The sequence below is a fragment of the Crocuta crocuta genome, unplaced genomic scaffold (assembly GCF_008692635.1).
Source record: "Crocuta crocuta isolate KB4526 unplaced genomic scaffold, BGI_CrCroc_1.0 scaffold445, whole genome shotgun sequence".
Taxonomy (NCBI): Eukaryota; Metazoa; Chordata; class Mammalia; order Carnivora; family Hyaenidae; genus Crocuta; species Crocuta crocuta.
In genome coordinates this window covers 630,055-644,571 of record NW_027530847.1, presented here as the reverse complement: position 1 = coordinate 644,571, position 14,517 = coordinate 630,055, and the positions used below count along the sequence as shown (strand labels likewise).

General features: G+C 42.8%; 1 protein-coding gene across 1 annotated transcript in view; it reads right to left on the bottom strand.

The window, feature by feature from the left end:
• EDEM2 (ER degradation enhancing alpha-mannosidase like protein 2) overlaps positions 1-13,428 on the bottom strand; it is a 31,288-nt gene extending 17,860 nt beyond the window's left edge. Inside the window, exons 1-5 of the mRNA XM_077769282.1 lie at positions 13,236-13,428; positions 12,908-13,018; positions 11,067-11,106; positions 7,577-7,682; positions 1,800-1,925 (exon numbers count right to left, since the gene is read on the bottom strand). Of these exons, the coding sequence (XP_077625408.1) occupies positions 1,800-1,925; positions 7,577-7,682; positions 11,067-11,106; positions 12,908-13,018; positions 13,236-13,342 (490 nt within the window). The 5' untranslated portion in view covers positions 13,343-13,428. The remainder of the gene's footprint in view (positions 1-1,799; positions 1,926-7,576; positions 7,683-11,066; positions 11,107-12,907; positions 13,019-13,235) is intronic.
• Between the last annotated feature and the right edge of the window lie 1,089 nt (positions 13,429-14,517).

Sequence of the window (14,517 nt, the reverse complement as noted above, 5' to 3'; positions counted from 1 at the left end):
ACGGGCAGGGGCGCTTGGGTGGCTCAGTTGTTTGAGCGTCTGACTTCGGCTCATGTCATGATCTCATGGTTCATGAATTCGAGCCCGCGTTGGGCTCTGTGCTGACAGCTCGGAGCCTGGAGCCTACTTCCGATTCTGTGTCTCCCTCTCTCTTTGCCACACCTCTGCTCATGCTCTGTTTCTCTCTCTCTCTCTCTCTCTCTCTTTCTCTCTCAAAAACCAACATTAAAAGATAAATAAACAAACAATTTAGGGGGTAAACTATTATTATTTTTTTCAAAGGATATAAACCACTAAACTTCAGATGTGATCCAATCCTCAATTTACAGGTAGGAAAAGTCATGCCTGTAAGGAAGTGACTCAAAGGTCATACAGAGAGAGCCAAACAAAGCTGGGATGGGAATGCCTGCCACGCGCCCACTCCTTTATGCTATGCCCATCCCACCCTGGTGCCTTCCAATTCAAGGCAAGGAACTAGACAAACAGGCAGAGGCAGAGGTTTCCTCTCTAGGCCAAAAGGTCAAATAACCCCAGAGCAGCCTGTGCGTCACCAAACTGTGAACAAAGTTATCAAAACTTCCAAGAACTGTAAGGTCTGGCTACTGGGTTGTAAGCGATAAATTTGCTAAATGGCAGCACCAGTGGCAAGGAAGGAGAATGCAAGTCAAAACCAGGAAGGGCTCAAAGGAATATTTCAGAAAAGTCAGGCAGTGTTAAAAAGAGGGGAAATGACAAAATCCTATTTCTTTTTTTTTTTTTTTACTTTATTTTTTTATATAGTTTATTGTCAAATTGGTTTCCATACACAAAATCCTATTTCTTGACCAGAATGGCAGATACCCTGGGGCTTGCTCCGGTATGTACTTTCCAATATGTATATTTCTCAATACAATACCACCCCACCCCCCCAAAAAAAAAGGAGCAACTAAGCAGTGTGCGCTATGGATGAATCACACAGGATATGATGTTTGGAAGGAGACACTCAGGCCATGAGCCGTGAGCCATGAGTGGATCTGAACCCAGCTCACTCACTGTTCTCTGTTCATCTCCAGAAAGGGAGAACAGTGATGGCCCAGAGGCTGGTGAAAGCATAGAGTGATGTGTTTGGGTGTGAACAGCCCCAGAGTCTCCACCACACCCTAAAGAGAACACAGTGTCCAGCTGATGCTATCGAGCCCAGCTGCTGACCCACCAGACAAACACACTGAGGCTTGACCTACAGCACTGGACACAGCTTAGCTCCAAAAGGAGTCCCTCCCATTTCAGTGGCGTTTGAGGTTCTCCGGGCACTTTTTCCTTTCTGACCTCATTTTATGTCTCTCAAAAAGCCAATGTGGCAGGCAAGCAGGAATTACGAATCCCTTTTCAGAGATGGGGAAACTGAGCCAAGGAGAGATGAGTGGCTTGGTCAAGACATTGGCTAGTCCAGAACGGGGGCTCCTAATACGCAGATCAAGGCTCTTCTCTGGAACCCTTTTATTCTAGCAGTGTGGGGGCCTGAGAGGGGGCAAAAGGGCTCACTCAAACAGGAACAAGAGTCTTCCACCCACCAAGCTGGCCCTCAGCCCTCTCCTGCAAACAGTTATGAGCTTGGCTCATCCATCCTGGGCCAGGGTCCTGACAAGCCCTCAAAATGCCCAGGACTCTCCTGATTTCCACTGTGGGTGGCCAGAGGTAGAAATACCAACTGTTTGGATGAGGAACAGCAGAAAATAACTTGGCATTGCCACTCTTGTCTCCAGCAAGAGAAGCAGGACCCAGTAGACTCCATTTCTCCTGCATATCAGTGTGGGTCTTACCTGGGAGGAGTTTTCGGGCTGCCTCCTCAGCCATCCTCAGGAGAGGTCCAGAGCAGGGCCATCCGGCCTCTACTTCCACGCCAGCCTTCTTTGATAGCAGGTGAGCAGACAGAAGTCCTCCTACCACTACAGATGGTACAAAACACAAGTATCAGAGTCCCAAAGACCAGTTTTTCCCTTGTGTCAATTAAACCTACATCCTCCGTTGCTCGGCTCGCTGGGAAGGGGCTAGAGCCACCCAGCAAAAGAGTCCCTTAGTCCCACATATTGGTGCACTGTTAAGTTCACAAACCTTCTTTCTTTTGGTGGGTCACGAAAACAATGGCTATCACTTTTTTTTTTTTAAGTCCCTACTGTATACCAAGTACTAGGTACTACTGTCTCTTCTTCAAATGAAGATACTGAGGTTCAGAGATAAAGCAACTTGCCCTGGGTCATCCATCTAGTAAGCGATAGGGCCAGGTCTGTCTGACTGCAAAGCCTGTGCTCATTCCACTCGGTCACTCTGTCTCCCAACCCCCCTAAGACCTGGGGTGAGGGGCAGAGTAGTTATTATCCTCATTGTATTAATCTATTTGAATTTAGTACACAATATTTAGGACTTATAAAAAGCCATAAACGTTCTGTATCTGGAAATATGGCTAAATAGATACCCTGAATGGCCCTCTCATTGCAGAAAATGTGTGACCTTGAGCTTCAGCTTTCCTTTCCTCCTGGCAGAGGGGGAATAAGAGACAAAGGCAGGACCTACCAAAGTGGAGAGTCTGATAAAAGATATCTCCATAAAGCTGGGATCTGAAAGAATTATATACTCTGTGTAAGGATGGATTCAAAATAAACCCTACATACATTTAAGGAAAACTGCAGGCCTCAAATCTTGAAGCCAAGTAAAGGGAAGGGGAAAAAAACAAAAACAAATCTCTGCTAAGCATTAGTAACTACAGGATGGTACTAAGTTTTACAGGCTGAATTCATACCAACTGAGTATTCCAAGAAAACTCAAACCTTTAGCATAAAGTGGTTTTTTGCAGACAATGCCTCCAGCCACAGGGCAGAAGGAAACAAAAACTCTAGCTGGAAGGATTCAACTTCAGTCTAGGCCTCAAAAGAAGCCCAGAGATAGACTCCAGGGAATGAGGGTACATTAAAATCTAAATAAATCACAAGACATATGAAGAAACAAAGCATTAGGAGTATGAGCCAGCAAAAATGACAGTAGAACAAGACTTACCAATACAGCAAATACTGGAACTATCAGACAAAATAATTATGTAGCAATGTTTAAAGAAATAAAAGAAAAGGTTGGAATAATGTTCATAGCAGCACTCTCANAGGACTGATGGATGTGGGGGGGAGGGGGAGATGGGCATGGAGGAGGGCACTTGTGGGGATGAGCACTGGGTGTTATATGGAAACCAATTTGACAATAAACTATTTGTAAAAAAATAAATAAATAAAAATAAATAATTAATAATAAATTAAAAAAAAAAAGACCTAGCTAATGGACTTGAACCCCAATCCACTATTTGTGGATAATTCAGAAAAATTCTTAAGATTTTTGTTAAAAACTAGGCATTGGGAGATGGGGATGGAATGTGGAAGTGGCTTACATTTTCATAGTCATTTTTAGCTCCTGCTGAATTAATTCTATTAATTTTTTTCTGATTGATTATGTTTTTCTCTGGTGTGTGTGAGTTCAGCCATGGACTTTCTGTAATTCTATAAAACAAGTAAACTTCAAAAGAACAAAAATAAAAATACAACAACAAAGTTTTCTGGCTTTCAACACAGCATCTGTAGGCATGACAGATTCTACTGAAGATTTGAAGAAGCCAGAATAGGATTTACAATAAAAAATGGAAACAATGAAAAAAAAAAAGAAAAGGTTGGAAGAGACGAATAAGTAGCAAGAAATTATAAAAATGACCAAGCCTACAGGTGCCTGATTGGCTCAGTCAATTAAGCATCCGAATTCGGCTCAGGTCATGATCTCATGATTTGCGAGTTTGAGTCCCGTGTCAGGCTCTGTGCTGATAGTTGGGAGCCTGGAACCAGCTTTGGATTCTGAGTCTCCCTATCTCACTCTGCCTCTCCCCTGCTCATGCTCGGTCTTTCTCTCTCTCTCTCTCTCTCTCTCATAAATAAACATTTAAAAAAAAATCTTTTAATGGCCAAACCTATTTTTGAAAGAAGCAAACAGCATTTCTAAAAATGAAAAATACAATAACTGAAATTTAAAATTACACTGACAGGTTTTTCTTTTTAAGTTTACTCATTATTTTTAAAAAAATTTTTAATGTTTTTATTTTTGAGAGAGAGAGAGAGAGAGATGGAGTACGAGCAGGAGAGAAGCAGAGACAGAGGGAGACACAGAATCCGAAGCAGGCTCCAGGCTCTGAGCTGTCAGCAAACCCTGACGCGGGGCTCGAATTTACAGACAGTGAGACCATGACCTGAGCCAAAGTTAGACACTTAACTGACTAAGCCACTCAGGTGCCCCGATCTTATTTATTGTTTTAAGTAATCTCTACACCCAACGTGGGACTCAAACTCATGACCCCGAGATCAAGAGTCACACACAGGGGCGCCTGGGTGGCTCAGCACATTGGGCATCCGACTTCAGCTCAGGTCACGATCTCACGGTTCATGGGTTCGAGCCCCGCATCGGGCTCTGTGCTGACAGCTAGCTCAGGGCCTGGAGTCTGCTTCGGATTCTGTCTCCCTCTCTCTCTCTGACCCTCCCCTGCTCATGCTGTCTCTATCTCTCCCTCAAAAATAAATAAAATATTAAAAAAAAAAAAAAAAGAGTCACACACACCTCTAACTGAGCCAGCCAGGCATTCCTACCTAGATAGGTTTATTAGCAAACAAGACATATCTGAAGAGAGAATTAGTGGACTTGAAGACAGATTTTACAAATTACCCAGAATGCAACATAGACAGACAAAATTATTTTTAAAACATACCAAAGAGATTTGGAGGATATAGTAAGAAGGTGTAACAAATATCTGGCTGGAGGTCTAAAAAGAGAAGAGGGGGGAAACGGGGGAGAGGCAATACTCAAAGAGAAAATAGTTATAAACTTTTGAAAACTAATGAATGACACCAATTCTCAGATCCAGGAATCCCAAGCAAGATAATAAAAAGAAATACACATTTATGCACATCATAGTAAAACTGCAGAACACCAAAGAAAAAAGAGATTTCAAAAGCAGAGTCAGTGATTGTTTTAAAGCTAGGTGATGGGTATGTTCAGGGTATATTTCTCTACTTTCATATATTTTTTAAAACTTCCATTATAAAAAAGTTTTTAAAAGGAGAGGGCAGGCAGCATAAATAAAACCAATCATCTGCAAAATAACAATTAGATTGACAGATTACTTCCTAATAATGACAATGAAATGAGAAGACAATGGAAAGATTTCTTCAGTGTGCTAAGGGAAAATACCATCAACTTAGAACCGTATGTCCTGCAATGTTATCCCTCAAAGACCAAACAAAGGCAGTGAGATAAAGACATTTTATATAGGGGCTCCTAAGTGGCTCAGTTGGTTAAGCATCCACCTCTCGATTTCGGCTCATGTCATGATCTCACGGTTTGTGAAATTGAGCCCCACATCAGTGCAGAGCCTGCTTGGGATTCTCTCTCCCTCCCTCTCTATACCTCTCTCCCCCACCCTCTCTCTATCTCAAAATAAATAAATAAACTTTTAAAAAAAGACATTTTAGGGGCGCCTGGGTGGCTTAGTCGGTTAAGCATCCGACTTTCGCTTAGGTCATGATCTCGCGGTTCGTGGGTTCGAGCCCCGCGTCGGTCTCTGTGCTGACTGCCAGCTCAGAGCCTGGAGCCTGTTTCGGATTCTGTGTCTCCCTCTCTCTCTGACCCTCCCCTGCTCACGCTGTCTCTCTCTCTCTCTCTCTCCTAGAAATAAATAAAACATTAAAAAATTTTTTAAAAAAAGACATTTTATACAAACAAAAGCTGAGAAAATCTTCCCAAGAACACACCTGCACTAGAGGACATTCTAAAGGAAGTTGTTCAGATAGAAGGAAAGGGAGCACAGATATAAAGTCTGAGACACAGGTAAGGAAAGACGGTCAAAGAAGCAAATAAATATAGAAGTAAATCTAAAACCTCAAATGTATAGAACAGCAATAAGGTATGGAGGGCTTAAAACAAAAAACTAAAATATATAACTATAGAATATCCTGTGGGCCAGGATATTCTCAGAGCCAGGTTTTGTATTATTCAGGAGAATACTTTTATTAATTCTTTGCAATGTTTGTTAAATTTGTAATGTTCGTTAAATTTTCCAGGAAAACTATTTAAAAAGCCAGATACTGAGCTTTGTCATTAATAAGAGGAAAATGGAGTAAGGAGAAAAAAAAATCAATCTAAAGAAGGTACATACACACACAAAAGAGGATGAAAAGAACATAAAGAAGTTGGGACAAATGGCACAAAATAAAACCACAGCAATGAATGCAAATACCTAAGTTATTATAGTAAATGTAAATGGATTAAATGCCTGAGTTAAAAGATCATCAGAATGGATAAACAAAACATAGCATATAATTTATAAAAGATATATCTGATCAGTCAAATGCCAATCAAAATAAAGCTGGTATAACTGTGTGTGTGCGTGTGTGTGTGTGTGTGTATATATATATAAAATGCATACATATGAGTATATAGGAATATACCAGCATATATGTATATATGTATATATGCTGGCATATTCATATCAGTAACAAAGGTATAAGGTATATAAAGGTATAAGGCAATCTTAGCTTACAGAAGATAAACTGGGCTCAGAAGAAAAATTGAGGCCAGCAGTGAGCATGGCCTCAAACTCCCATCTGATCCCTAAACCAGGATTTTGTATCAGGCTGTCCCTTTGCTCCTTAATTTCTTAAAAAAACTGTTATCACATGTCTGTAATACAAGTTTTGTTGCAAAATACATATAAAATAAAGATGAGCAAAATGGGGGGGAGGAATAACTCAGCCTCCAGAAGTGACAATTTTTTAAGCCACTGGTAGTCTAGGAGTTAACGGTAAATAAGGGTTGTACTAGCTTTATAAGAATCACTGGAAACCTGCTAAGAATATTGATTCTAGGACCCAACCCAGAAATCCAAATTCATTAGGTTTAGAGTGAAACCTAGACAGTTAAACCTTTCAAAAGGTCCCAAATAGTTCCGATGGGCAGCAAGCTTTGGAAACTAATGCCCTAGACCTGCACTATGTGATACAGTAATCATGAACCATGAACCACATGCCACTATTTGAATTTAAATTCGTTAAAATTAAACTAAATGAAATATTCAGTTCCTCAGTTGCAGCAGACACTTTTCAAATGTTCACTAGCCAGGTGCAGCTACTGGCTACAACACGGGACCACACAGATATAAAATACTTCCATCATCACAAAAAGTTATATTGGGTAGCGCTCCTCAGCCAAGACGGTGAGGATTACATCTTTCTTGTTCATGGCTGTATGCCTAGCACCAAACACATGTTAAATATGTGAATAATTCTGGCACATCTCTGTCCAGTCTTTTCTCTGTCCTCTGCTCATGTCTGAAGCTGATGGGGGATCCTGAGACCTCCACACTCCACCCTCTAGGAGGAAAGAAGATCTCTGTTCAGTCACTGGTTTTGGCCAAGTGCCCTGGCAGGGTTGACCTTTAAGATTCTATTTACCACCTCTTGGTTTACACAGAGGCAAAAACTCCACACTCTTTTCTTCCAAAACCCCAGCAGGCAGCCCTCACCTCGGATGTTGGTTTCAAACACAGAGGCATTCACATCAATATCAAAGTCTACGTTGTCCTGGAGCACTTCAACCACTCTTTGGAATTCTGAGACATTCCCCAAAATCTGGAAAGGAAGAAGGTCTTGGCAGTGAGGCTCTCTCAGGCTTGAAGGCACTGAAGATGTTATATCAAGAGTCTGGGATCCTATGCTGGCGTGGCCCTCACTTATTCAATCAAGATCTATAGTTTCTTTTCTAGTACTGGTGACAGGAAAAGGAAACAGTGAGATCTAGAAATCATGAAGACCCAATACCAAGAGACTGGTTAGGTCAACTCTTAGTTACCAATGCAAGAGTCCTATTATATACCCATTTAATGGAAACAATATATACTGTAGACTGCACAAGAAAATCCTAGTTGACATTTGCAGCAAATATCTGCTGTTTTTAAATTTCTCTGGTCACATTCATCCTTGTGGAAAACACTGCAGGTTGGTTGGCCCAACACAATTCCCAATTTCCTTTACCCTGGTAGGCTCCCACTGTAAAGGCTGAAAATCCAGATAGTTACTTTCTCAGTCCCCTTTGCAGCTAGAGGTGATTGTGTTACCCAGCCAATGCTAACCCTTGAGAAGTCTACTGGGGGCACTTCTGGGGAAACACTGTTTTCCTAATAAAAAGGGACAGATACCACTGGCATGGTGTTTACTCTTCTTCTTTCTGCCTTGAAAGCAGACTTTACTTCTAGATCTGTGGCAGCCATTTTAGACCATGAGGTACTAAGCATCAGAATGAAAGTTAATACTCTAATGATGGTAGAATGGAGAGATACAAAGAGCCTGGGTCTCTGATGGGGCAGTTGAGCAGCCAACCCAATGCTAGAAATAACCTCCAGACTGTCTTTTACTTGAAAAATTAAACCCTTTTCATTTAAACCGTCAGCCAAGTGCAATTCTGATACCTTTTATTCTGATAGTAGTGCCCCAATTTGAGAGATCACTCTTCTTCCACAGTCACTCCTGCAGTTTGGGAGAGGCTGACCCCAACCCCTCAGCGGCAAGAATGGGCACCTGATCTGGACCACCGGACTGTATCCCTAAGCCAGTGACTGGTTCAGGAGTGTGTGACCCAAGCCAGATCAATGAGACTAAGCTCCTGAAATTAATGCAAAAGGGCTGATTTTTGACCCCCTCCCCCCCAAGTTCCTGACTGAGTGGGAAGAAAATCTGGAATTCCTGCTGGCTACTCTGCCAGCATAAGGAGAGTCTGAGAACACAGCCAGCAAAGAAGTCAGCAATGCGAGATGGAAAGATTCCTGAAGACATTGTTCCGTATGCCTCGATCCAGCTGAGTCTGAGGCCAGCCTTTACTTGGACTTTTTAGTTATCTGACCCAGTAAACTCCCTTCTTTGTCTATATCAGTTTGAATGGGGAACTAAAGCAATCCTGACTGTCTCAGCATTCAAGCTCTCCATGATTTGGACTCAAACTAAGCTTTCTGACCATGTCCCTCACTGTTCACCTAACCTATCCTCATCTACTTCAGGAAAATTATACCCACTATTTTCCACTTTCTCGCCTTCAGACACGGTATTCCCTTTGCCAGAGATCCCTCCATCCTATGTCTGCCCACATCGAATCCAATTTATCTTGGATTGTCTAAATGTCATGTCTCTAGGAAGCCTTTGATCCCTCCAGCTAAAAGGAACCTCTTCGTCCGTTAAAAGACTCCAGTAACTTTATCCACACAACTCTTAGGTCACCTATTTCTTTCCACATACAAGAGAATCTTTGCCTGGGAAGGAGCCTCATTCTTTCCTGCATTCCCCCAGGGTGCCAAGCACAGCCCATGAAGCAATTACTCAATGTTTACTGAATGATTACATGAATCTTTTTCCACTTTGCAGTTAGTAATCTTCTCAAAACAGAAATCAGCATTTCCTGCCCCTTACTTCAAATATTTCAGTGGTTTTCCATTGCTCTTAAATTAGAAATCTAAATCCTTAACACAGTGAACAAGGGCTTCCATCATCTGGTCCCCAACTAGACCCCCGCTCCACTTTGCTTCCTGAATTTCCTTCTCCAACTCCCAGACATAATGGCCATGCTTCAATTCACTGCCTTCGCCACACTCTCTCCTGCCATAAGGCCCCTGCACAGGCTGTACAGGCTGTTCCCTCTGCCTGGAACACTCTGTCCTCCCCCACGTCCCTAGGTGACACTTGCTTTTCCTTCATATCCCAACTTAAGCATCATTCACTCTCCCTTCTTCTCTCTCTGCCCCTCCCCTACTTGCACTCTCTTTCTCTCTCAAAATAAATAAACTTTAAAAAAAGAAAAATTATATCTCCAAGGTGATCACAATCATGTAAATACTATTAATATATAAAAATGAGAAGGGGTGACAGAACCAGAAATACTGAAATATGGAGAAAGTTGCTAAATCCTCTCTTTTTAAGGAGGATGATTAAGACTTGGAGTCCTATAGAATTATACTTAAGTCCAAGCTCTGTCATTTCATAGCTGTGGACCCTGGCCAAGCCATTTTACCTTTTTTCAAAATTTATTTTGAGAGAGGCAGAGACAGTGCAAGTGGGGAAGGGGCAGAGAGAGAGAGAGGGAGACAGAGAATCCCAAGCAGGCTCCGCAATATCAGTGCTGAGTCCAACGTGGGGCTGAACCCCACGAAACCAAGATCATGACCTGAGCTGAAACCAAAAGTTGGACACTTAACCTACTGAGCCACCCAGGCGCCCCTGCCATTTTACCTTTCTAAGCAACAGATTTCCCTACTGGAAGAAGGAGTAATTAGGATGTACCTTACCGGGTTGTTGGAAGGGTTAAACAAGATAATATACATAAAGTACTTAACACAAGCCCTACATATAACACACTAACTAGTTACTGCTGCTATTTTTATCACTGAACATGTCCAATTAGAATGTAAGCCTCTGAAGGGGCACCTGGGTGGCTCAGTCAGTTAAGTACCTGGCTCTTGATCTCAGCTCAGGTCATGATCTCAGGGTTCATGAGATCAAGCCTCGCATTGGGTTCTGTGCTGCCAGCGCGGTGCCTGCTTAGGCTTCTCTCTCCTGTTCTCTATCTCTCTCTGCCCCTCCCCTGAGCATGCATGCACACTCACTCTCTCAAAAATAAATAAATTAAAAAAAAAAAAAAGAACACATTTATGTTTAGAATGTAAGCCTCTGAAAACAAGAAGGGTCCCAAAGTCTCTGTATCCCCCAGAGAGTTATACAGGCCCATCACAGTTCTGTGTTCATGACAGGCGGTCTGTAAACATCTGCTGAATAAATGATCCTGAATACGCTTGGAATTCATCATTTTCCTCTATCTAGCTGGGCAACCAGAACCTGAAGCTTCAGAATACTGAGATTAAAATAAAAGGCCTAAGTGAAGAACTTGTTTCTCCCCCACAGTCAAGCTGCCAAAAGAGGAAGGATATTGGTTGCACAATCGTGATGAGGTAAAGAAACAGCCAAGACACTTACCAGCAAGGTGTCCAGGGCATCAATTAGCGTCAGAGAAAAACTGTAAAAGAACAGAAATCCCAGCTGCTTAGTAAGAAAATCAAACACAAGATATCAAGGCTGTCCCAGATCAGATACCCCAAAAACTAGTGAGACACAGTGATGCCTCTTCCCGTCCCAGTTTCCAGTCACAACAGAGAAACCCTAGTGAAAATTACCAAGAAGCTCTGACCCATTTAATGCACCTGGGAGGATGGGCTGATGTAGCTCAACTGTGGTTAAACACATCACCTATATTCACTGGCATTCTTCTCTGTCATGGGGCAGCAGTAGAAGATTGTAGCGAAGGGCACAGGCTTTTCCACATCTAGGAATTTATCTCAATATGCACAGAGCTGTATGTTTGAGAATGTGCATGGCTGTATTGTTTAGAATAGCAAAGAGCTAGAAATAACACAAACATACACCAGTTGAAAAGTGATGATCTAAATTGTAGTACATTTCAACAGAGCAAAACTATGAAGTTGTAAAAAAAAATTATCATCAAGAGTTCTATGGCTAATGTTAAAATATTCAAATTATATAGTTAAATGAAAAAGGCAAAGGATAGGACAGGCAGTGAGGTATGTTTCTTTTGCATTTTCAAAAAGAGATATACAGACAAGCAGATTAGCAGTTGTTTGGGCCAGTGGTGGTGGAGGAATGAACTATAAAGCAACACAAGAGAACTTTTTAGGATGACAGAAATGTTCTCTATCTTAATTGTGATAGTGGTTATTAGATGCCTCAAATGGGTGCATTTTATGACATGTATGCCTTTACAAAGGTACACATACACATTGGATGGTACAAACTGAAACTATTTTTAGAGGATACACAAAAAAGTTAACAGTGGTTGGAGTTCCAGAGTATGCAAGAGACTTGCGTTACTGAATACGATTTTGTACTGTTTGAATTTGCCTTTTGCTTACATTTTTTTCAGCTTAAAAGAAAAAAGAAAAAGAAAAGAAAACCAGCACACAGTTTGTTGAGTTTACTTAACTTCTCCAATCCTTAGCATACTCATTTGTAAAATGGACAAAACAACACTTAACCCCTAAGGATGTTAAGAGAACTAAATGAGGAGACACAAGTAAAATGCTTAGCATAGTGTTTAGTCAATGTCAGCCTCAGCTAAACGCAATGATCTTTTACTCAGCAAGGAACAAGGCAGAGAATTCCACCTCGTAAGTTTTTACCCTAGTGGAAGTAAGAAAGACACACTAGTAGCAAGTGAAAATGACAGTATCAGAGTGAGAAGTGCTACCAAACAAACAAACAAACAAACAAACAAATAAAAGGGGTGATTTGTGAGAGCAACCTGTAGGGGGTGGGTAGTTAAGGGAGCTGATGCTGAGGTGACATTTTGAGCTGAAATCTCAAGAAGCAGTCAGTAATGTGAGGGTAACAGGGAAGTGTGTTTCAGTCACACTAACATATGTTCTGAAGTTACATCCCCTCCTGGGCCTGTTCAACCAATTACAAAATGAAGGGGTTGGGTCTTGTGACTTCTTGGAACCCTTCCTCGATAGCCTAGGACTCCAGAGATTTGCCTGAGTCCCCACTGCTGGTGCCTGGTACTGTCGTGGTTGGAGTCAAAGGTCCAGTCCACCAGGCTAACCCAGGTTTTTTTTCCACAGTGGGATCCAACTTTGGGGGCTGGGTGGATCCTGGTGGATTGGAGGGAACCTAGCCTCACTCTCGCTAGGAGCTTTTCTTGAATTAGCGAGGAGACGGTGAAGCCACCGACCACAACTGACCCGCCCGCCTAGGAACCGGACTGTCAGACCCAAGCCGCCCCCTTGCTACTCCACTCGCACTACCTGCCCCAGGTGTCGTGCCCGTCACAGGTGAGAGGTCGCAGCTCGTCGTAGGGAAAGGCATTCTCGAGGTAGCTGTCGTAGGCGTGGTAGAACATGGCCTTGACTCGCTCCCTGGTGAGGGATATGAGAAATGAGGCAGGAGAAAGGACATGAAATAGGGCGGAAAATGGAAATCACCACCTGAGCCCAGTGGAGGGGTCTGAGCAGGTCCGGGGCGGGGTGTGGGGTGGGGGTGGGGGTTGTTCTAGAACGTAGGGAAAGGAAAAGGACCGGGTCAGCGCTTCCCCTGCCCCAACTCTGGAAGGCAGAGGAGCCTGACCCCCTTCACCTGTAGTGGGCGGGGTCGGGCGCGGTGCCATCTGGACCTGGCGCACCATGGTGCAGGGGCAGCAGCGCGCACAGGAGGCCGAGCGGGACAAGCAGCCGGAAAGGCATAGAGCTCGTGTCCTGTCAGCGCCGCCGCAGCAGTAGCAGCCACCGCCACCCGCTCATCCTGGGAGCCTCTGCGGGTTGTTCCGGGATTCCGCGCCACTGCGCCTGCGCGCTGGGGGGGCTGTGAGGAAAAATCAGTCACCCACTTCCGGACTACAAATCCCAGAACACAATGGGAGGCGGATCGCCGGCAAAGAGTATCTTGGGACAGTGTCTGAAGTGGAAATCAACGTGGCTGAAAAGCAGTGGCTACTACAGATACTATGATTAATGTTTTAGTAACAGCATTTGTTGAGCGCTTATTGTGTACTAAAACTGTACTGAATGCTTTAAATACATTTTTTCTTATAAGACATTATGTCTTATAAGCAAAAAGACAGAGGACAGCAGGGACTCAATATTTGTGGAGTGGATGTACATAAAGAATGGATGAATAATGTTCCTACATTACCGTTATTAGGCTTATTGAGTTTCCCAAGGCAGTTCCCTGCTGATGGTGTGAGGTACAACTCACTTCCATTTATTTGTCCAAAGCTGCTACTCAAGATTTCCAGAAATCCCTTTCAGTTCTAGGAATTCATGAATTCTTGTTATTTTTTCCCTCCTATTTGGGATGAGGTCACGTAAGTATGGTCTCTTCAGTATCCATCCCAACTCAGAAGCTTCCCTCTCCCAAAGCCCTGGATCATCTCAGTGGCTGCAGCCATTTATAGCATCCCAGATGAGAATGAAGACCCTGGGGCACTATAGCTTTGAGAGAGTTTGAGACGCATTTTTCCATTTTCCTTTTGGCAATTTCCCAGACACTGGTCAGTACTTTAGCTCAGAGCAACACCCATGAGTTTGGGCAGTATGATGTGCAGTAGAATCAATCTTGGATTTGAAATGAGGTCTGGACTTCAATTTCAACTTTACCACTTAGCCTCTCTATGTAACCCTGGGAAAGCCTCTCGCCTTATCTGGACGTAGCTTTCTCATCTAGAAAATGAGGAGTTTGGGAAATAGACATCTGAGATCTTTTGTGTGTGTGTGTGTGTGTGTGTGTGTGTGTGTGTTCCACAAAGCAGTGGTCTATTCATGGACAAGAAGCAAGTTAGATGTTTCTTTTTTTTTTTTTTTACGAATAGTTTATTGTCAAGTTGGTTTCCATATAGCACCCAGTGCTCATCCCCACAAGT